The sequence below is a fragment of the Tenrec ecaudatus genome, chromosome 3 (genome assembly GCF_050624435.1).
Source record: "Tenrec ecaudatus isolate mTenEca1 chromosome 3, mTenEca1.hap1, whole genome shotgun sequence".
NCBI classification, from domain to species: Eukaryota; Metazoa; Chordata; class Mammalia; order Afrosoricida; family Tenrecidae; genus Tenrec; species Tenrec ecaudatus.
In genome coordinates this window covers 154,274,494-154,297,691 of record NC_134532.1, presented here as the reverse complement: position 1 = coordinate 154,297,691, position 23,198 = coordinate 154,274,494, and the positions used below count along the sequence as shown (strand labels likewise).

The following is a 23,198-nucleotide window of genomic DNA, read 5'->3' as shown; positions in this document are numbered from 1 at the left end:
CCCTCATGGTGCTCATGCAGAACCTGTACATGGACCAAGAGGCAATTGTGCAAACAGAAGGAGGGAATCCTGCCTAGTTAAAAAAAGGGGGGGGGGGAGTGTGTATCGCATGGGACTACTCCATGGTTAAAAGTTAGGAAAAGTGTGCATCAGGGTGACATCTCACCATGCTTGGTCAGTCTGTGTGCTGAGCACATCAGCAGAGAAGCAGGATGAAATGAGGAAGAACATGCCATCAGGGTTGGTGGAAGGCTTATTAACGACACCCCATATGCAGATGACAAAATCCTGCTCGCTGAAAGTGAAGAAGACCGGAAGCACTTATAGCTGATGAAGATCAAGGATTTCAACCTTCAGTGTGGGTTCCCACTCAATGTAAAGAAGATCAAAATCCTCACAATTGAGCCAATAATTAGCATCATGATAAAGGGAGGGAAGATTGAAGTTGTCAAAGATTTTGCCTTACTTGGATCCAGAATCAAAGCTCATGGAAGTCAAGAGATCAAAAGATGAACAGCATTAGGGAAATCTGCTACACAGACCTCTTTGGGGTATTGACAAACAGGAATGTTACTGTGAGGAATAAGGTGTGCCTTCCCCAAGCCATGGTATTTTCAATCACTTCATGTGCATGTAAAAGTTGATGTTGAATAAGGAAGAGCAAGGAGGGAATGATGCATTTGAATTATGATGTAGGCGAAGAATATGGAAAGTGCCATGGGTTTCCAAGAGAACAAACAAACATGTCTTAGAAGAAATACCGAATGTCCCTTAGAGTCACAGGTGGTGAGACTTCACGTACTTTAAACATAGGAGAGACCAGTCCCTGGAGATTGGCATCATGCTTGGGAAAGTGTAGGGGCAGCAAAAAAGAGGAAGGTCCTCAACCAGATGAACTGATAGAGTGACTATAACAGTGGTCTCAGACATTCTCAGGACTATGCAGTACTGGGTAGCATTGTACATAATGTCGACATGAGTGGACACACACTCAATGGCACCTAACAACAACAGGCAAGTTATTCAGATATAGCTAGGAATTCTCTATAACTGTGTTCCCTGTGTGATTTGTATATATGTGGATGTACTGTGTTAGGCTTGGTTGACTAGAGAAACAAATCCCGTGACATGCATGTACGTGTAAGAAAGAGTTTTATAGCAAGAAGTAATTATATATCAAGAAAACATCCCATCCCAGTTCAACTCAAGTCCTTAAGTCTGACACTAATCCATAAGTCCCTCCTCAGACTCACGCAGCCACATGTAATGAAGCAGAATGCGGGAAGAGAACAGGCCGTGCAAAGCTCTGTGTGCAAAGCTGTGTGGCTCCAATGGCGAGGGAAGCATCATGGGGCTCTGGCAGGCCTCTGGGTCAGTCACCAGGAAGGTGAAGGAAAAGAAAGAGGGGGAGGTTCCCAAGATCCTCTTTATGAGAAGGCCACCCCCACAAGGAGGCGCCATCAGACTGACCTGACTGACAGGTTGAAGACCACTCCTATACTTTTCATAGCTTCAAGTTGACATGAAGTTACGAAAATACCAAATATACTTATACAACAGATGCAAATGTGTGTACACACAGGATTAAATATAAAGCTGTATGTGCCAACTCATTTACTCCCATGTCTTACTATATAGCCATGTCTACCGACGTAACAATGATATGGAAGTCATTTTTACCACTGTTGCCAAATTATGTATGTTATGCTGTTGTTGTCAGGTGCCATCTATGCAGTCCCATTTGTAGGTACCCCCCGCTAAGTACAATAGAATGAACCCCTGCCCAGATCTGCCCCATTGTTACCACTGTTGTTTTTTGGGGGGAGGGGTGGCATGGCTACCACTACAGCAATGCATCTGATCGGGTCTGCCCCTTTGAGGTGGCACTTGACCTTACTCATCATGATGTGCTTTTCCAAACACTGGTCTCTCTTGATAACATCCAAAGTAAATGAATTGAAGTCTCAGCATCTTCACTTCTATGGAGTATTCTGGCTGTACTTCTTCCAACATAGATTATTTATTCTTCTAGAAATCCCTGACTTTCAATATTTTTTGCAGTCACATAATTCAATATTCCAACTTCTTCAATCTTCTTTATTCCTTGTCCAGCTTTTACATGCATATGTGGCAGTTAAAATTACCATAACTTAGGTCAGGGCCACTTATATACTCAAAGGAGCATTTTGCTCTCAACACTGTAAGAGGTCATTTGTGGCACACATTGTCTCATGTCTAGACAGCTGCTTTAGTTAGCATTGATTGTGGATCTAGTAAAAAGAAAAACTTGACAACTTCAGTCTTTTCTGTGTTTTTCATGATGTTGTCCTTTGGTCCCTTGCTTGGAGCTTTTTTTTTTTTTGCTGTTTGTTGTGGTTGTTTAGTTTTACATTGAATAGTAATCCTTGTTGAAAGCTCTGTTCATTGATCTTCATCAGCAATTGCCTCAAGTCCTTACAGCAAACAAGGTTGTGTCATCTGCACACTGCAGGCTGGTAAGGAGCCTTCCTCTGATGCTGATGTTGCGTTCTTCTTCATATAGTCTAACTTTTCTGATTATTTGTTTAACATATATATTTAATAGGTCTGGTGAAAGACTAAAACCCTGAGGCACACTTTGTTGATGTAAGCCATGTTTTATTAAAATACAATCAAAATCAAATTCCTCAAAGTAACATTCTTGTTTGTCAATACTCAAAAGAGGTCTGTGCAGTAGATTTCCCCAATGCCAAGGATAAAACAAGGCTCTAGGAATTGACTGTACCACTTGAGATGTTTCAACAAATGAATGCAATTTGGGAAGATCCCATTTGTCTAAACACATAGTATGGTCTTGTTCTGTTCAAATGTCTGCCTCTATGCTCTGGTTCCCACTCTTTACGATGTTATCTATAGTTTGTTATGATCAATACAGTACAATGACTTGTTATCATCAACAAAACACAAATAAACATCTTTTTGGTATTCTCTGCTTTCAATCAAGATCCATCTAACATCAGCAATGATGTACCTCATTCAATGACCTCTGGAATTCACCTTAAATTTCTGGCAGCAATCTGTAGATGAATGGCAGCTTTGTTTCTGTCACTAAGGCCCAACTTCCCAACTACTGTTACTTCCTCTTGGCTTCCAACTTTTGTATCCCAATTGCTTGTAATCATGCATGCATTTTCATTTCACATATGATAAATTTCAGACCGAAGAAGTTGGTAGAATTCTTCCACATCTTCATCATTAGCTTCAGTAGATGGTGTGTAAATTTGAATAATGGACTCTTCACTGGGCTTCCTTGTAGGTCTTTAACTGTTTTCCGATGACAGACAGTATTTTTCTTCAAGATAGAGCTTGCAATGTTCTTTTTGATAATGAATGTGATGTCATTTCTTAAATGTGTCACCTTTGGCCTGGTAAATTAGATAATCATCTAACTCAATTATGCCAATAGCAGTCTATTTCAATTCACTAATTTATATCAATATTTATATGTTCCATTTCATGTTTTCCAATGTTCAAATTTCTAGATTCATACTTCATTCATTCCACATTACAATTATTCATGGATATTTGCAGCTGTTTCTTTTCATTTTGAATCATGCTCCATCGGCAATGAAATGTCCCCAAAGCTCTCCACATCAGTAGGTTAGATTCTACTTTGCAGAGGCAGCTCTTCCACCACAGTATGTTGAGCGCCTTCCGACCTAGTGCTTGTCTTCTGGCACTATATCAGACAACAGTCTGCTGACATTCATGACATGTTCAGGGACTCACCCAGAAGTGGGTAGCCTCTTCGTTCTTCTGAGTGTGTCTTAATCTGGAAACTTAGCTGAAACCTGTTCACAATACTATTGCATACTTTCCAGCCTCACGGCAACATACAAGCCACCACATGACAAACTGAAAGATGTCTAGGTTAGAGAATTTACCAGAAGTCATTTTTCCTCATGTAGTTTACTTACCCTGACCAGGTGGTGCTGACTTCACCCATAGTTGGCCTTGTCTTCCCCAGTAACAAAAATAGCATGTTCATAGTATCTCGAAAGAAATTCTCCTTTGCTCATTCTATCAAGATTTGTATGTGTACATCTACTCTTGGTTTTCTAAAATAGTGCGACCATACAATTTGCGTCTTTTTAGGATAGATTTATTTCACTACATACAAATTGATCTGTATTGTAAAATATTTCATGGACTACTGATTATTTTTGCCTAGTATTGCATTATACATGCATACTATAATTTGCCTATCCATTCATCTGTGTCCACATATTTGGATTAAGAACCTAAGTGTTAAGGTGGAAACTTTAAAGTTCCTGTCAAATAACATGCGGTCAAACCAAGAAATCCTCATTTATGGCATAAACAGCCTATCAAACAAAACTGAAAAAGTTTGATACCACTCAGTCATTTGGTGGTAATTACAAAGGTTATGGCTAGAAGAGTCATATTAAAAATCCACTGTACCATATGAACATAGGATTATTTCAGCATAACCCACAAGAGCAAAAATTTGAAAAACAACCTAAGTGGTTTTCATTCTCATTCGATTATAAGAATTTTTAATTAAATGTTAGTTTCTTCTACTATTCAATAATTTGTAATTAAGTTGTTATTTAATTTCAATGCATTTGGGATATTTTTCCTTATTGATTAATCATTTGATGGTGTTATGATTAGGCAAGATGCTTTGTATATTATTTTGATGTTTGATGACTTTAATAAGTTTGTTTTAAGACCTAAAACATCTTCCACTGTGAAAAATAAACCATAAATACAGGAGGATAGCATGTATGCTGGTGCTGTTAAGGATCTCTGGTGACAGCAGACTTAGGCAGCTAACTGCATGGTCAGTAGTTCAAAACCATGAGTCAATCTGTGAGAGAACAATGAGACTTTCTGCTCCTGCAAAGATTTACAACTTCAGAAACCCCAAGAAGCAGTGATACCCTGCCCAATAGGGTAGCTATGAGTCAACATTGACACAATGAGGCTGGTATAGAGCCTTTGCTGCTATTGTTAGGCAGTTTTATGTGTCTGTGACGTCAAAGTGCTTTATGGTGCTATTTAGACCTTCAAGATCTAAGTTGAATTTCTTCCTAGTTGTTCATTACATCATCGAAAATGTGTTAAAATCTCATACTACTAGTATCAAATTATCTATTTTTATATTTAATCCTGTTACCATCTATGTGTTTTGAATATCTGGTTTTTTTGTGTATTTCCTTATGATTATGTATTCTTGGCGGATTGATAAATCATAATACTCTGCTTTGTCTATTAAAATAGACTTAAGTAGGAAGAGACTTAAATTCTAAATTTTAGAGATCTTCATATCCATTCCTGTTGTGTTTTGGTTGGGGTGTCTCCTCGATGTAGATTTTTTTCCTCTTTTTTTTTTTTGATGATGTGATTTCCTTGATCTCTTCAAAGATCCTATATATGTCTTTTGAATTTTTCATTCATAGTTCCATTAAAATTTCTTTCTCAGGAAAATTTTATATCCTTTTATTTTTCTCATCTCTTTATATAACTTTGTTTTCTACTATTCTTGAGGCATTTAGGTGTTTTTATATCTTAATTGATTGTACAAAGTAAGTCAACATATATTTTTAAAGTATATACACTTTGTTTAGCAAAATATTAAGCTATTATTTCTCAACATATCCTCCACATAGGTCTATAGTTTCTGAAGGCAACAATGCCATCTCTTTAACACATTCCCCCGGAAAATTCTACATTCTTCTATTTACATCATATAAAAAACAGCAATTTGGGTATCTATGCCTATTTAATAATACCCAGAAATGATGAAAATTCTGTCCAAGCTGGTCAAGGCAAGGAGGTTCACGTGGGACTGTTGTTATTATTGTTAGTTGTCTTAGGTTGATTCTGACTCACGGAAAACCCACGTGTGCAGCACTGCTTCATAGAGTTTTCCGAGTTGAGACCTCTCAGAAGTAGATTGCCCAAGCCTGTCTTCAGAAATACCTCTGGGTTAGTCTGAACCACCAACCTTTCAGGTAGTCATCCAGCACTTACCCTTTAGCACCACCCAAGGACATCTAGCTGCTAGCTAGCTAGCAAAAATAAGACAAAGTGTAAAGGAAGCATTGACAACTGGGTTTCCCAAAGCTTAAGTGTAGGAGTACCTATATCACAGGGATGAAATAAGACCAGCAGGCTCTACTATATTGCAAATTATCTCTGTTGAAGCTCAACTTTCCCACAATCAGAACTAAGGCCAGTTGTAATGATTTCTAAAGCAAAAATTGCATTAGAATAACACTCACCTCTTTCTCACATACTCTTTTGTGAAATAAATTAGAATTTCAGGGTGATCCAGGAATATTCTGGCATATTCCAGACGTTCATGACCAGTTTCTGCTTTGATCCAGAAGAAGGCGGTGACTCTAAAACTTAAACATGCATACAATATTTACTTGCCATACAGAGTTTAAGGGACTTTCTCCCCTTGAGAATTCTGACTCAGTAGGTCTGGGTTGAGGCTACAAATGTGCAACTTTGGTAGAACACATGATCAAACGTTCACTACACATTTCAATTCTAGTATTGTATGACATTATTCTACACTATGGAGAGTTCCCTTTTAGTGAAAAGGACCATATAAATAAATGTATGTATAAATAAATAAAATCACTTTAAATTGTGATCTATTTTAAGAACATAAGAATTCCTGTAATTGAGAGTTTGGAGCCCTGGTCGCACTGTGGATTCATTGTGGAACTGCTAATTGCAAAGTCAGCGATTCAAACCTACTAAACACCCATGGGAGAAGGATAAGGCTGTCTGCTCCCATAAACCTGTACAGTCTCAGAACCCCTACATATGGCCACTCTGAGTCAGGATTAACTTGACGGCTGGGGTCCCATTTAGTGTGTGTGTAACAGAGCACAGGCTCCTAAATTGCACAGGTGGTGTGTGTTCAACTGCTAACCTACATTTTGGCAGCTCAAGCCCATCAATGATAAGACAGAAGAAATAGAAGAAATTCCTGATAATTTGTTTCCTTTAAGGTTACAATTAAGAAATTCCTCTAAAGCTCAATACTTTACTGTAATGCAGCAGTTCTCAACCTGTGGGTCGTGACCCCTTTGGGGGCCGAACACCCCTTTCACAGGAGTCGCCTGATCCATAGCAAAATTACAGTTATGAAGTAGAAACGAAAATAATTTTATAGTTGGGGGGTTCACTACAACATGAGGAGCTGTTAAAGGGTCATGGCATTAGGATGGTTGAGAATCACTGCTGTAACCCATCATTCAGAGTCAAAGTGATGGCAATTGGCAACTACCAACAATAATGTAATGGAGAATGATAAAGGATAACTAATGATTTAGAATTTTGAGCTAAAATTTGAATAACAGAAAGGAGGCACCAATGAAAAGTCATGGGTTTAAATGTTCTGTTTTATTAGTGATGAGGTTAAGGCTCCTATTAGATATAAAAGCAGAGATGTTAAAACAACTGGTGGATATTCACATGAATATTCAGTGAAGTCAACAGCATATATACCAAAAAAAGGAGTAGAAGGCTATACCAAAAATAGGAGTGGAAGGCTAAAGAAATACAAAGGTCTACTAGAAGAATATGGAAGATAATAGGAACAGATGATGAGAGGGGGTTAAATATTCTGAAAAAAATCTAGAAAGTTCTCTTGAATTTGAGGAAAGAGGAACCAAAAATGTAAAAAAAAAAAAAATTTAAAAACCCTAAAAACAAACTAAGGAAGAAAAGCCAGGATTTGGGAAGAAAACTCAAAGAAGAAATTATCACAAGTCAGAAAGACGAATCAACATCAAAGCATAATGAGTGATTGAGTAGGTGGTAGGATCTAAACAATAGTATTGGATTTGGTCACATGGCTGTCCTGTCTGTTTTGAATGATCTGCCAGGAGTAAACACAGGAGAGGGTTACAGAGGATCCTAGCATTCTATTGGAGATAGAATGCTTTGGATAGACAGTTTTCTAGCAAACTCTTGTGTTTCATAACCTGAGTCCTTAGGTTGACCCCAGCAATCTTGAAACCATCACAGTACTAAAACATACGTCTAGGGTCCAGGTGATATCAAATGTCTCCTCGCAGTCTCAAAATGGTCTCCTTGTCAGTGTATACTATCTCTGTAGCTGTTCTCTAGGAGCATGTGGTTGTCTTGCTCAATGTTACTAGACTCCCCAAGGAGTCCATAAATGAGTTCTACGTGTATGTGTTTTATTTAACTGGATTGACTATTAGATAAATAAGTAGATAGAAGATAGATAGATAGATAGATAGATAGATAGATAGATAGATAGATAGATAGATAGATAGATAGATAGATAGATAAGAGTTTCCACCAAGTTAATTCCGAGTATGAAAACCCCATATGTGCTAGTGTGGAACGATACTTCACAGGCTTTCCCAGATTGTTTGGAAGAAGATCACAGGTGAGTTAGTTTATTGTGCCAACCTGGCCATTAACACGTGGGGTTAATTGAAAGGTAGAGAGATAAATGGCTTGGTGAGCCTCACCTTTCTAGCTCTCAGGTCTCTTGCTTTCTGATGGTCAGACCAGGGAGCAGTTCCCTGCTTCAGCTGGCAAGGCTGACTTCCTGCAAGACATCCCCAAGGAGAAGCTGCATGGACCTACCCCAATGCAGCCCTGGGTGCAGGAGCAGCCGTGTGGAGACCCCTGCCAGCGCTGAGATGCTTGCACACTTACTGATTCAGCTTTCCTCTTGCAATCAGCATCATTGTGTGTGTTTTGTGAGATGGAGGAGGACTTTGTGGGTTGGTGTCGGACATATGGGCTAATGTGGGAATTGCGGGTTTGGGCAGCACTGGGTTGGGATGTTTTCTTGGTGTGCACTTATCCTTTATATGAAACTCTCTCTTATACATGAGTTTCTGTGGTTTTGTTTCTCTAAAGTACCCAGACTAACACACCAGGTCTTTCTTTGGACATACCTCTGGGAAAATTGAATTAGCAATCATTTGGTTCATAACTGAGTACAGTTAATGGCAAGACCAACAACAATTCTAAACGATGTCTTCATAAGATAGAAACTGACTATACCTTAAACTTCTGGCCATGACATCATCAGGACAATTTTTAATAGAGTGTGACTGAAAATGACAAGTAAGAATGGTTGGTATTATTTCTTTAGCAGCTTGTTATAGCCCTTTTGAAAACTTATCGCCTCTCCCGACTAGATATTATTAGATGCCTTCAAGTTAGTTTGAAACGACAGCAAGTCTATGCAGAAGGAAACACTGCCAGGCCCTGCACCATCCTCACAATTGTTTTCCTTCAGCCCATTGTTGAAGCCACTGTATCACTCCATCTGCTTGAAGGGCTTCCTCTTTCCTAGTCACCCTCTACCAAGCATTAAGAATTATTCCAGGGATTGATCATGTGGTTCAAAGTATGTAGGATGCGGCCTTGTCAGCCTGGCTTCTCAGGAGCATTCTATTTGCTTGTTCTTCCAGCACAGGAAAAGCCAGCCATTCTGAGAAACAGAAAACGTGAATTTATTCAGTTTGTCCAAAGTAGCTGAAGAAGAATCCAAGGTTCTGAGCATTGTTCTTTATTTTCTAAGACAGGAAATACTTCTAGGAAAAAGACAGAAAGGCAGAAATAACTCCAATGCCAATATTATTTATTGTTTATATTTTGGCAGCCCTACACCAATTCCTGCAAAAGCCTCATTCTGGTCAGGACTTCAGAGTCAAAGTAAACTAATAATAAATGCTATTAACAGATAAATGCAAGTAGAATGAAATATTTTTCTTAAATTATCAAATCAAATTATTGATTATTTTGTATTTTACCTAAAGGTCTCTTACATCTCACCAGTTTTATAATATTAACCTGTTAAGCCAGAGTGATAAGCGGTCCTTGAAATAAAGCAATTACCTCCAATTTAATCATTAATATTGTACATCCATTCATAATATTGCACCAACACTATTGAAATATCAAAAACTAAAGACAATGGTTTTACACAGCAGTTCAGTCAATTAATAGATATGTATGCAAATGGACCCTTCAATTAATAAATGCAGGATAAATTGATATTAAGACTCAAACTAAAAAGTATTCAAAATATTAAAATGTAATGGCTAGTTACTTTTCTTTGTATTAATTGCTTTAAAATCAAATGGATGGGATTTATTGATGAAGAAGACAATAAATGGTTTAAAGCTCCTCTATAGTTCTTTATAAAAAATAAAACAATTCATTCTCTTAAAATATGTGACTAGTCCCTTTTCAAGATTTATGAATGGAAACTCTATTTCCCTCTCTGCATTCATTAACTAAAGTTGACCCTAAGATGACCCTCCTATCATTTGATCGTTCCCTTTTGTCATCATCTTATTGGGTAAGAAATCATAAGGAAATACAATAGCGTCACTCAAGGTATTAATATCCTTTAATTACGCTTCCGCTATTACCTTGGGTCTTCTACACTAGACCAACTGAGGAGAGAAACTCAACCTACAGTCAACCACTTGCACATAAGGAAAGGTAAGTGTATTGAAATATCTAGATAGAATATTCCTTTTCACGACAGTTCGTTAGGTCACCACTGAAGTCTTTCTTAAAACAAATTTTCCTGTATTACTTATTGTTACACTGCCATTTTAACATGAATTCTAATTAGATTCTATCATGATTTTATAATTGCATTTATTTTTTTAACTATATTTTGGGTTTCAGAAAAAAGATGGGGCTTTTTAAACTTGTTAACAGAGTCTCAGAAACTCACGGGGGCAGTTGTACCCTGTCCTTTAGGGTCACTATGAGTTGGCATTGACTCGATGGCAGTGAGTGATCGTTGTTATACTTTGGGTTAAAGTCAAAGGCAGAGGCTAGCTAAATTATAGAAGATATTATCTATATAAGAAGCTTCTCTACTCTACCGTTTCCTACAGTGAAATATGATAAACTTCTCAGGAAGTTAGATACATAAAAATCCAGATTTATTCAGTAATTACTTCCAATTGTATTTTTACCTAAAGGTAATAATTTGATTTTTATAGTAGTTATTGTTTTCAAATATGCCTCTGTCTAAGCTTGAAGGCTGAATAGTTTTACTGTTTCATGAATGAGTTTTATCACGTGTTAGAAATTTGTGTGGGGGGGTGCAAATGGCTAACACTTTCTGTGGTTAACTGAAAGTTTGGAAGGTTGAGCCCACCCAGAGATGCCTTGGAAGGAAGGTCTGATGATATGCTTCTAAGAAACAAGCCATTTAAGATGGCCGATAGTTATAGAAGGTGGCCCTATTCTGACATATAGGGAAAAACCAAGAGTCAGAATTTACTTGACAGAAACAGGTACGAGAACTGGTATCTAGAGATGAAGGCAAAATCAAGTACGTACTGGCTTAAAAGCTGCTAGATAAATTCTGCCCACACCTCTCTGATTTTTTCATACTAAAATCATGAAGAGTCATGATCATTTGGCAGAATGTTTTATCATATTGTGCTGTATCATATCATTTTGTCTACGTTGAAATGGAATCTCTGATACCTCATAAAAAGATTTTTTGTCCAGTCTCTAATTTTAAAAGAAAATTAGCAACGGAAGAATTAGAAATACAATGGAAATCTAGCTTACAATTTTAAAAAGCACCAAAATAGTATCCTAATATCGCGCTTCAAAGGCTGTAAATCTTCAAGGGGGCAAATAGCCTCAATTTTCGCTCTTGGAGAAACTGACAACTTTTCAGTTACCAAGCCAGATCTTTTTCAATCACACTACCAAGACCCCCAGAATCTTCCATCTGTTGGACAAATTAGATTCCACACCAGCTTGTTTCCGTTCAGTGATGACCTCTGAGTGGATCTGAAATCAGCTTAAATAAAGAGTTTTCCTAGACATTAATAGGCCTTGGTGGTGTGTGGGATATGATGTGCTATTATTTTTCTATCCTGGACTTTAACTGCGATTCTCTGCTGTAAAATTCAACATTTGTAGTGACTGAGTCTAGACAAGTAAGACAACAGTAATAACAATGATAGTAAAAAGATATAATTTGCATTTATACCAGAAATTTTTAATTAGTTAAATATTAAGTGTTTTAGGTTCCAGATCTATTGTCCCCAAAAGACAATATATTAACTCTCAAATAAAGTATGGTGCTACATCTGTTAGAAAGGCCAGGTTAAATTTTTAATTGAAATATTTTAGTCCCAACAGCCATGACTGTCATAACTCATCAAATAATAAAGTCAATCATATCCATGTTGGCTCTGGAAAAGCAGATTACAAAGAATGCAGATTCAGAAAGCATACTCACACAATGTCCTCACTTCTCATTCCTGTCCAACTTGTTTCTGCTAGAATAGGTCAGGGAATCACACAATTTTAGATAACACTTTGTCTAAATCCTCATTTTACAGGTTGGAAAATTAGGGAAGCGAAATAGCATCAACAAAGCTTCCAGAAAGGGTTAAAAGCTGCCCTCAAACACAGCCTTGCAAAGCAATTTGTCCTGTCTCAGCACAAACAACCCCACGATGCTAACCTACCATGTGAACCTTTTCCATTGCTGCCCAAAACTTCCTTCCCAGGTTTAACATTCCTTTTCATGCTTCAAAATGAGCAGGGACATTTTCAAGGTTTTATTTCCTTTTGCAAAGAACTGTTTGCTATTAACTTCTGCTTGGGCAAGTTGTAACGATACGGTATATGTGCCAGGACTTCCTTGGTTTCAATGATGTGTTCCTGTCGCAGATTTCTTACGACAATCCTACCTTCTTCTAGGCATGTCTGAGAGGGCCCTGGGTGGTGACAGTGTGTATCAAACAAAAGGCTGATTAGTGAGTACATACTTGGGTACTTCAAAAAAAGAGGCCTGGTTATCTATTACTATGGAGAACAATTATACAAAACTTAATAGACTCAAAGACAACTCAAACCCACCAGGCAAGCTCTAGGTGGAAGACAAGGCTTTCTCCTCCTGGCATGACTGACGTCTTGGGAACCCTAAGGAGTGGCTCTGCTCTGTGCTATCTAGGTTTGCAATGAAGTGGAGTGATCTTGACAGTAATGAGTTTAGGGTTTTCTCTCTCCCTTTACTACTCTGGTTATATCTCAAAACCAATTAGATTTCAGACATATCCTATTCTATAATTCAATCCATAACATGAATGTTCAGTGGAAACACATTCCTTTTCCTCAACGGCATAGTTAGGGGTACACCCATTTTACATGAATATCCCCACCCAGTTTACAATAATAAGCCCAGCATTAAGTATTACAGTTTGTTTATGGCTAGTGCCACATTTTCTCTTCATCATCCACCTCCTTGATACCTCATCTCCAACATGCACCCCACACCCTCTAGTTCCACCCCTGGCAGACATGGCCAGGGCAGCAAGATGATAGGTCCAGGCCTGTCTTACTAGGGCTCTTGCATGCTCTGCTGTGTCCCCAAGGTGGATATGGATCTTTCTCACATTGGAATAATAAGATTTGAGTTTCTGTTTGGTGAGTGGTATGTGGAGCTGGATTTATAAAAGGTACTTTTACTTTAATTAATTAATTTTATTTTTAGGTGCAATGATGAAGAGTCTTCTGGTTCTGAATATCCTGGCATTATCCCTGCCCTTTTTAGTAAGTGAATTGCATCTAAACAATTTGTGTTAATAATTTAAGGTTAAGTGCTCTAATTATGCAAATTTCTAAATACAATTGTATTTCACCAAAGAAATTGTTGCATATTAACTGTTTCCAAAAATTAAATTTATTTATATGCTTATTTTAAATATTAAACTAAAGTCATGTTCTTGGATATATACTTTTAGTTGTTAGGAGGAAAGAAATATAGTATAGAAAATCTTCAAAGTTCTTCTGGTACAGAGAAAATATATTCGGGCATAAAGAATAATGCAAAAGAAATTTTTGAACATTGTAAGCACTTTAAAAATAATTTATAAAGAATAAAAGAGAGAATGTGATTTTTAATTTTTTCATTAAACTTATACCTCAACCAGATATTAAATTTTTAGGATTTAATCCATTAAAGTGTAAGAATTTGGTTAAGTTTTCCACCAGTTTGAAAGACTTTGGCACGCACACTTTTCCATTTAAATGATGGCCTAGTCTTTCCATGATGTCAATTAACTGGCTCCATTAACAGGCTTGTATGTTTATAAACTCTAAGGTTTGTAGGCATCTTTTTGGCTTACAGTCTATATTTTGAAGCTAATGGGTCAGGAAAATACTTGTTTTGTTTTAATTCTTGAAGCTTATGCTGTTATTTTGGTTGTTGTTGTGTTTTATATTCATGTTCATTGCATGTTCCAGGCACCAACTTCACATTTGCTGGTGTGATGCAGGTAGACCCTGTGATAAGGTTATATTTTCAATACTCTGTTATAAATACAGAAGCCCTGATGGCATAGTGCTTAACTTATGGTCCACTCATCTCAACTTTAAAAAAAAATACTTTTACTGGGGGCTCTTACATCTCTTATCAAAATCCCACATTCCTCCAATGTGTCAAGCACATTTGCACATATGCCGCCATCATCATTGTCAAAGCATTCTCTTCCCACTTGAGCCCCTGATATCAGCTCCCCACTTCTTCCCCCTCCCCACTTCTTCCCCTGCCCTCTCTCACAAGCCATTGATAAGTTATAGATTATTTTTACATGTCTTATACTGTCCTCCATAGCCCCTCAGTCACTTTTCTGTTATTGGTCTACTTGGGAGGGGGTTCAAAGTTGATCCTTGTGATCAAATCTCCCCTTTTCCCTCCACCCTCCTCTAATTCTCCTGGTATCTCTACTTCCATTATTGGCCATGAGGGATTTATCTATCCTGAATTCCCTGTGTTTCAGGCTGTTATTTGTAGCACTGTGCATACTCTGGTTTAATCTGATTTTTAAGATAGAATTGAGGTCATGATAGTGGGGGAAGGAACCACCAAAGAGCCAAAGAAAAGTTCTGTGTTCCATCAGTGCTATACTGCACCCTGACTGGCTCATCTCTTCCCTGTGACCCCTCTGTGAGTGGATGTGCAATTGTCTACAGATGGGCATTGGGTCTCTACTCCATGTCCCCTCTCCCCATTCACTTTGGGTATGGTATTATTCTGAGTCTTAGAATACCTGATACCTGATCCCATCAACACCTTGTGATCACTCAAGCTGGTGTGCTTCTTCCATGTGGATTTTGTTGCTTCTGAGCTAGATGGCTGCTTGTTTATATTCAAACCTTTAAGACCCCAGGCACTATATATTTTGATAGCCGGGCACCATCAGCATTCTTCACATTTGCTTATGCACCCATTTTGTCTTCGGCATTTATGTAGGGAAGTTGAGCATCACAGAATGCTGGATTCTTAGAACAAAGTGTTTTTGTGTTAAGGGAATATTTGATTTGAGGCCCAATGTCCATATGCAACCTTAATTCTTAACATAGATATGAGTACATAGGTCTATTCCTCTCTCTCTCTCTCTCTCTCTCTCTGTATATATGTATGTATGTGTGTATATATATATATATATATATATATATATATATATATATATATATACATGTACATGCCTGTATTTAGGCCTCTTTAAGTATCCTTTGCCTCCTGGTTCTTTCCTCTATTTCCTTTTCACTTCCCTCTTGTCCCACCATCATGTTCAGCCTTCATTAAAATTGAGTAATTCCTCGCTGTTACACTGCCCTTGATTGAACCCTATGAGGTATCCTACGACCTTCCTTCCATTAATTTTAGTTCACTTGTTGTTTCCTTGTCCCTGGGTTGGTTTCCCCCTTCTTCCTTTATCCCACCTATCCTTCTCCCGTAACCCCCCACCCTGGAACATTGGTCCTGTGCCTTTCATCTCTGAATTGTTTATTCCCCTATCTTATCCAGATAGACATGCAGATACATTAATAAGTGCAAAGACCAGGCAAAGCCAAATAAAACAACAAAGGGAGTCAAAACCAACAAAATAATAACAGCAGAAAGCAAGAACAAAAAATTACAATAACAAAAAGAAAGCCACTAACAAAAATGGAAAAGCCTATAAATAGTTCAAGGTCTGTTTGTTGGCCTTCATGAGTGTTTTCCAATTATGTCTCCCAAGTCTATTTCTGGTATTCCCCAGGGGTTTCGTCACTCTGGTCCCCCTGCTGCTCTGCTGCATGCCCTCTGTGCCTTGCACCGTTGTGATGGGGCAGACCGTGCACTCTTCCCGCACTGTGTCTCCAGGGCTGTCCCCTGCAGCATCATGGTTCAGTGAGGCCTTTTAAAACATTAAACTAATGAGTTCATATATTTAGGGAACATCAAGTTTCTGTGTAAATATACCTGAGTTTTATTGGTAAACTTAAAATTTTCTTAAACTTAGATTTTTCTAAAAGTTTCTTGAGTCTTTTATGCAAATTAGATGTGTGAATGGTTCTATACTAGAACTGCTGATTTGAAACACCAAATATACTCGAATTTAAGCTGACCCGAGTATAAATCGAGGTACCTAATTATTACCTGGGAAACCAGAAAAACTGATTGACTCGAGGATAAGCCTAGGGTGGGAAATACAGGATGAGAATTGACAGAGAGACCAGAGGGGAGAGACAAGCCCACCCACAGACACATCCTTAGCAGTTCAGCTGCCGGCTTAAGTGAATCACTGTGGGTGCTTCTGCGAATTGGAGCCATCCACGTCATAGGACGGCTCGGATTGGTTAGATGTGAGTAAACAAACATTCAAAGCCCTGCAGGGTCAGGGCGCTTTGAATGAACAGCGGAAGACCAGCAATCACACCCAAGATGTTACACCTCGCTGGGGTACCACTCACCCAAGTATAAGCCGAACCAGAGTTTTTCAGCACATTTTTTGTGCTGAAAAACTTGGCTTATAGACAAGTATATATGGTAGTTAATATTATGTGATCCCCTTTATAAACTTATAAGGCAAATGAAGACTTTATATCCTATGTTATTATAATCCAGAATTAAGAAGATAACTATAAAAGCAAATGAAAGATGAAGAGTGGTTTCTATTATTTAACATATATATACCCAATATATATTAAAAGTAGTATTTTAAATCATTTCAGTAAACCTCAGGAATTATTTTGTTTAAAAGTGGGGAAAAAATAGCTATACTCAAAGCTCCTCTCATTTTAAAAAATGAACCTTTATTACAAACAATACATATTATTCATATTTTCATTTAAATAATTTTAGTATTGTTGAACCACAAATAAAATTATCCTATTTTACAATGGTAACATTTTTTCCTAGGTTGTAATCTTTAAAAACTATTTTACTATGTAATTCATTATCACTATTTAAATCAGTATCTTACTGCTACGTATAGAATGATCTATTCTTTTATAGATTGAATAATCATAGAAAACGCTTTCCAATGTTCAAATTAAAACTAAAACATTCAGTCTTCTTTAATAGATAGCAAACTCTTTAAGAAAATGAAAAAAATCTCGATTGTGCCTTGCTTTTCTAAATCTCATATTTATCTTCTTCTTCTTCTTTTTTTTTTCTTAACCTCACCAGGCTGCAGAGGTACTTAACCTGGAACAGCCAACAGTAAGTTTCTTTTAATCATTTCTGCTAGAACCATAGGCTCAAAAATGTATGTCTTCTGCAAGTTTAATGGTATTAACATATTTTCTGCTTAAAAACTTAGATTCTACTAAACCCTATAACAATCTTTGTGAAAAGCATCACTTGAGCAAGCCAAGTTTATGAATCAACTTCAATGTACATCTAAAATCATTTTTTATTTGGAACTTAAGTCAATAGGATGAAATTCTCAGCATTTTATTTTAGGGGAACATGGAAAGGAAAAGAAAACTTTAATATCACATCTGTCTATTGAATAGGTTTAGTGCACTTGTATGTACTTCCCCTTTTATTTCCCAAATAAGTTTGATTATATGCATTTAAATGTCATTGAAGAGATGCTTTTAAATGTTATTGACTGGATGGTGTTAAGTGTCATTGACTAGAACCATTTAAATGTCATTGACTGGTTGAAACCAAATTCACTGTTATCCAGCCAATGCTGACTTACAGCGACCACCTGCCGATTGCTAAGATCTTAGCTGTTTATGAGAGTAGAAAGCCCAGTCTTTGGCCCAAGAAGCTGCTGGTGGTTTGGAACTATGGACCATGTGGATCATGGTCCAACATATAGCCACTATACCACCAATGCGGTCATTAAATGTTTGTTGGGCCTGTTCTATATGTGGAGGCCTGATGGCTATCTTGGATACGCACGAGGCTGTTTAGTGTCAGCAGCTGCTCTGCTGGAGAAATTTGAAGTTTACAGTGTCAGGAACCACAGGGAAGTCCTACCATGTCCTATGAGGTGACTATGAGTAGGGACAGTAGGAGCAGACTCAATAGCGGTGATTCTCTAAATTATTATTGTTCTATATAGGTCAAGCTCAGAGTTATATTGTGTTTTTCCTCATCTAACATATTTGAAAAATAATGTGATTTTTAATGTTTGCTGAAAATCATTATATAAAGGAAAATTCCAAATTCTTATCTTGCCTGCTACTCTAATATTGTACTTATTCAATGTCATATACAACATTATTTCTAAAACTGCTGCTTTAAGATAGCTTTGAATTAGAGTCTTCAATGGTGATATTTCACATAGGTTATTTTTTATTTCAGTGCTTTGAGAATGATGAAAACTGTCTCCATCAGAAATCAGTTTCAATGAATCGTATGCTGAAGGGAAATTCTCTCTATACTCCAATGTATTATCCACCAAAGCCTGCTGTACTAATCAATAATCCATTCATGCCTCACCCATATGCTGCAAAACATGTTGTAGTTAGGTTATACCCCCAAATTCTTCAATGGCAAGTTCCACTAAATATCTACCCACGCCCATTTGCTCACAATGCATACTTGCCTTCCTCACTTATTGCCCTTCCCACACAGAAAGTCCAGGATAAAGAGAGCATTCCTACCATTGACACCTTAGCTACCATTGAGCCTACACACATTCCTAACATTGAACCCAAAGTGAACACTGTTGTCACTGCTGAAGTGTCTTCAGACTCCAGCATCACAAATACACCTGAACCTACAGCAATTCCAGCTACTTCACCCATTGTCCCAAACCACTGAAGAAACGTGAAAACAGAGAACACAGGTATGACAGCAAAATATATGAAAGAATAATCAGATAAATGTATATGTTTACTAGGAAATATAGATTCTAAAATATTGACGATGTAAGTCAGAATCAACTTCATGGAAGTGTGTGACCAATGTGGTACGGTGATTGTTATTAAACATTGATTGTTAATCATTGGAACTGCCTTAGATTTAATTATTACTCTCAGCGAATTCCTATTCACTTATCATTTAACATAGTAAAATGGTATTTAAATCCTTGTTAAATTGAATCTTTTAGACTACATGAAACATAATATGAGATAAAATATTCCTTAATTGTTTATCAGAGTTCAAACAATCTCATTTTGATATAAAGACCATTGAAATAGGTTATTTATTTCTGCTGCATTCCTTTATTTCAAGTATAACTTCTGAAATGATCCACAGAATTAGTCACCTAAAATTCTTCCCATTCTAAGCTAAATCTCCTGTCAGGTAAGCACTGGGCTGGTAAGCTCCACTGGAGAAAAGTGAGGCTACCTGTTCCTGACACAGCCACAGAAACCTAACACAGGGCCCCTCTGTGTCTGCATCGATTAGATTGTGTGTGTGCATGCGTGTGTGTGTGTGCATGCGTGTGTGTGTGTGTGTGTGTTGATAAATCTATGAAAGAATTATAATACTTAAATTGAAAACATACAAATATCAATAAAGATATTCTCCAAACCTTAAATATAAGCAAAAGATCGCTGTTCTTGGGATCAGTGTAAAAAAAGAGTCTAAAATATTTTTAAATGTATGAAACACAGTTAAATAAAGTGAAAAACACACTGTCATCGAGCCACCCTATAGGACAGGACAGACTGCCCCCGGAGTTTCCCAGACTGTACCTTGTTACAGGAATTGAACATCTGGGATCTTCCCTAGGCATAACTGGTGGTTCAGACTGCTGATTTCAGGATTAGCAGCCCATGCAAAAGCTCTGTGATGCAAGGCTCCAAATGAAGAGAAGGCTATCTAAACTAGAATATGACTGAAGAACAGGAAACCATTTTGGAAGAATGTAATTGAAGTTTTAGTTCTCTGTAAGACCTATACTTTCATTCCGTTAACTGTTTTCCTGCTTTGTGATCTAAAATATTGCACAGCCATCTTTGATCTGATAACGGGGAAAGGCTGCTCCTCCGTGTGTATGGCCAACCTCTCTCGCAACCTGCATTTCTTTCATGACTTTACTGATGGGATGCTCGAATCAGAATGCTTTTATAAAAGAATTTCTAAACTGTCATGCAGTAAAATGATATTGTCAGCACTGACTTGACACTTAACAACAAAATTTATTTTTATGCAAAATCTCAAGTAAAATCAACTTTTATGTAGGTATCTGTTGATTCCTATAACAACTCTATATGGTGCAAATCTTATCGATATTTTTCATTTTTGAATGAAAGATAATGGGTATAAGGATGTTAACCAAATTATACTAACCAGAAAGTAGGAAACATGGGATTCAAAGCAAACTTTTGTAAAAACTTCCACCCAAAAGTCAAACTGCTGGTGATCCTGCAGAGCGAAGCAGAACTGTCTGAGTAGACAAGGGAGCCCTGGTGTTGGACCGGTTTCTGAGGGTGCACTTGTGTTATCAAAGCACAAAGCCTCCTCTTTCTCCCTTGGAGTGGTAGGTGCGTTTATACTGCCTCCCTTGTCGCTGAGAAAGCAGCCCAACAATTAACCCATTATGCCACTAGCTTTCCTTTTCATTTCAAACCAAAGGGACACGAAAAGACTGACGCACAGCAACCACACACAGGCTCTCCTAATCTCTAAATATTTACACAAGCACGCCAACGTTGACCCCATAGCACCGGTACCACTCCCTTCTTGCTTTTAGTTTTTATTTCACATCCAGTGTCAGATGGTTTGAAACTACTGACCTTGCGGTTAGCAGCCCTAATGTAACCATGGACAAAACCAGGGCTCCTGAGGAGGCACTTATGGTGTCAAAGTGCTGACTGAGGATGAACTGCCAACATGTAACCCACGATGTTCCCCGGGATGCTCTGAAACAATGGAGGCTCTCCTACCTCAGGCAAGATGTTACCTCGCATCCTTTGACATGTAACCAGTGAAACCAATCCCTGGAGAAGGACATCATGATTGGTCAAGGAGCAGGGCTGATATCCAGCAAGATGATGTGACACAGTGGTCCTTTGATGGGCTTTAACTTCAGAACAACAGTGAAGTGTGCACAGCGGCAGGCAGGGTTTCCTTCCGTTGTACAGAGCGTTGCTATGATGCAGAACCAACTCTAGGGCACCTAGCAACAGCAACGTGCCCCTCCAGACCCTTCTTTATGCCGCCAAACTTCACTTGGCACGCACACAGCATCTTTCTAAAAAAAAATTTAAACTTCATACTGGTTGTTTAAAGTGCAATAAAAGATGAAAAAGAAAATATGATTTTCTGAATCTGTCATGTATACATTGTTATGTACAGGACAAGTGCTAACAAAATGAAGACCATAAGTTAGGAAGTTATTTTAGTTACTAGTTTTAGGAAATAAAATAAGAAAATTAGTGGTGATGGCAAAAAAAAAACATTCCTTATAGAATGTTTATATGGTTATGTTTTAGTGGAACAATCATTATTTCAAGTTATATTTGTCCATAAATTATGGTTCCAGATTCCTGAAGTAAAATCACTGAACTATCATTTTATAAAGAAATGCATAAAGGATGGTGTCTTTCAATAAATATTAAGTGAAATGTAATATTTGTAGTTTATTATACTGCAGTTTAAAGTATTTCAATTAATTTGATACCAATATGTAGGAGCCCATTCATGGAAGCAAAATAAAATTTACATACAGTAAAAAAATCAACACATTATGAACTAAATTCCTGAACTATCTTTTCCATAGGTCTTCCTGAAACCAATGACTGCTTCCAACTCTCCTTCAGTCAACATCTGCCCTCAGTCAAGAAAAAACGTGAACTGCTCAAATTCGGCTCCTTTCTCCTCTCTCCTCCATTTTACACTTGTATCACACGTGTCTCTGATCTTTCACAATAAAGTTGATTTAATGCAATAGTTATTTTCACTTGAGATAAGTCTGTGGGTGTTTCAAACAACTCTGAAACCTTGAAATTCCAATGCAAATTTAGTGAGTTTGATGATACATGTTTACTCTCAAGCATCTTTTATAGTTCCACATATTCTCAAAATAGTTCCCAACTATTTAATATTCCTCTCTAGGATGAGGCATATTTGTTTCAGAGAAGGTGATTTTACATCTTTTATTGAGTAAACTGAGTGGGGCAACCTGCCACTGGGAGTAGGGGTGGGGGTGGGGTGGGGAGCTGAACATTACTTATACAGACCTCAAGGGGAGAATACACCAGTTTCATGTTCCTAAATTTGATACTTTCAACCTAATTTCTATCCAGACCTGGGTGGTCCAGACAGAATGCAATAGACTCCTGGGCCATTAGACTTTGTCCTTTCAAGGTGCATAGTACCTTTCACTTATCACACCAGAAAAATTCTGCTTTTGAAACCCATGTAAATGAATGGGACTTTGCCTAAAGATCCCCCATAGCATATTTAAGGCTGAATTGCCTTAGTATGAAAAGGAGCAGCCGACCACTATCCCAAGGTTATGGAATTGGTGGTCCCTGGACTTTGGTTTGGATCCCTTTCTTGGAGGATGCCCATTGATGGTGGCCTGGGACTACCATAAATTTACAATTTTCATGCTCTCTTTGATTTGTTTTATGGTAGGTGTCAGTGTAGCAGGCTTGGTTCTGCCTTTGGGGATGAGTGTTATTAAAAGTTGTATCCTAGACCATGAAAGAGGGGATCAAAAGGCAGCACCCTTCACAATAGCCAAGAAAAAATAGAAATAGCTAGAGATATAGCTGACAAAAAATAAGGTGTGTATGAGAAAAGTTACAGAACACTATAATAAGAAACCTAGGGTGATCTCAAATACAAGGCAGAATACTCTATGCTCGTGGATCAGAGCACTAAATAGAGAGAACATGCCAGCTTTGCCCAAGGCGCTACATAAATTTAGAGCTTTCATGGT

At 37.7% G+C, this 23,198-nt stretch overlaps 1 protein-coding gene and 1 long non-coding RNA gene across 2 annotated transcripts in view; one reads left to right on the top strand and one right to left on the bottom strand.

The window, feature by feature from the left end:
• Positions 1–23,198, bottom strand: part of LOC142443630 (uncharacterized) — a 121,629-nt gene that overhangs the window by 4,045 nt on the left and 94,386 nt on the right. The window contains exon 2 of the long non-coding RNA XR_012783520.1: positions 6,288–6,413. This is a non-coding gene — a long non-coding RNA (uncharacterized LOC142443630). The remainder of the gene's footprint in view (positions 1–6,287; positions 6,414–23,198) is intronic.
• On the top strand, positions 13,570–19,122 carry CSN3 (casein kappa). Its single transcript, XM_075544684.1, has 2 exons — positions 13,570–13,620; positions 18,659–19,122. Exons 1-2 carry the CDS (start codon positions 13,570–13,572, stop codon positions 19,118–19,120), a joined length of 513 nt encoding a protein of 170 aa, XP_075400799.1. The 3' UTR covers positions 19,121–19,122.

Excerpts from the sequence above, each read along its gene's own strand:
- CSN3 (XM_075544684.1), top strand. The coding sequence starts at position 13,570 with ATGAAGAGTCTTCTGGTTCTGAATATCCTGGCATTATCCCTGCCCTTT. Across the intron at positions 13,621-18,658 it reads CATTATCCCTGCCCTTTTTA|TGCTTTGAGAATGATGAAAA; the intron begins GTAAGTGAATTG and ends TTTTTATTTCAG.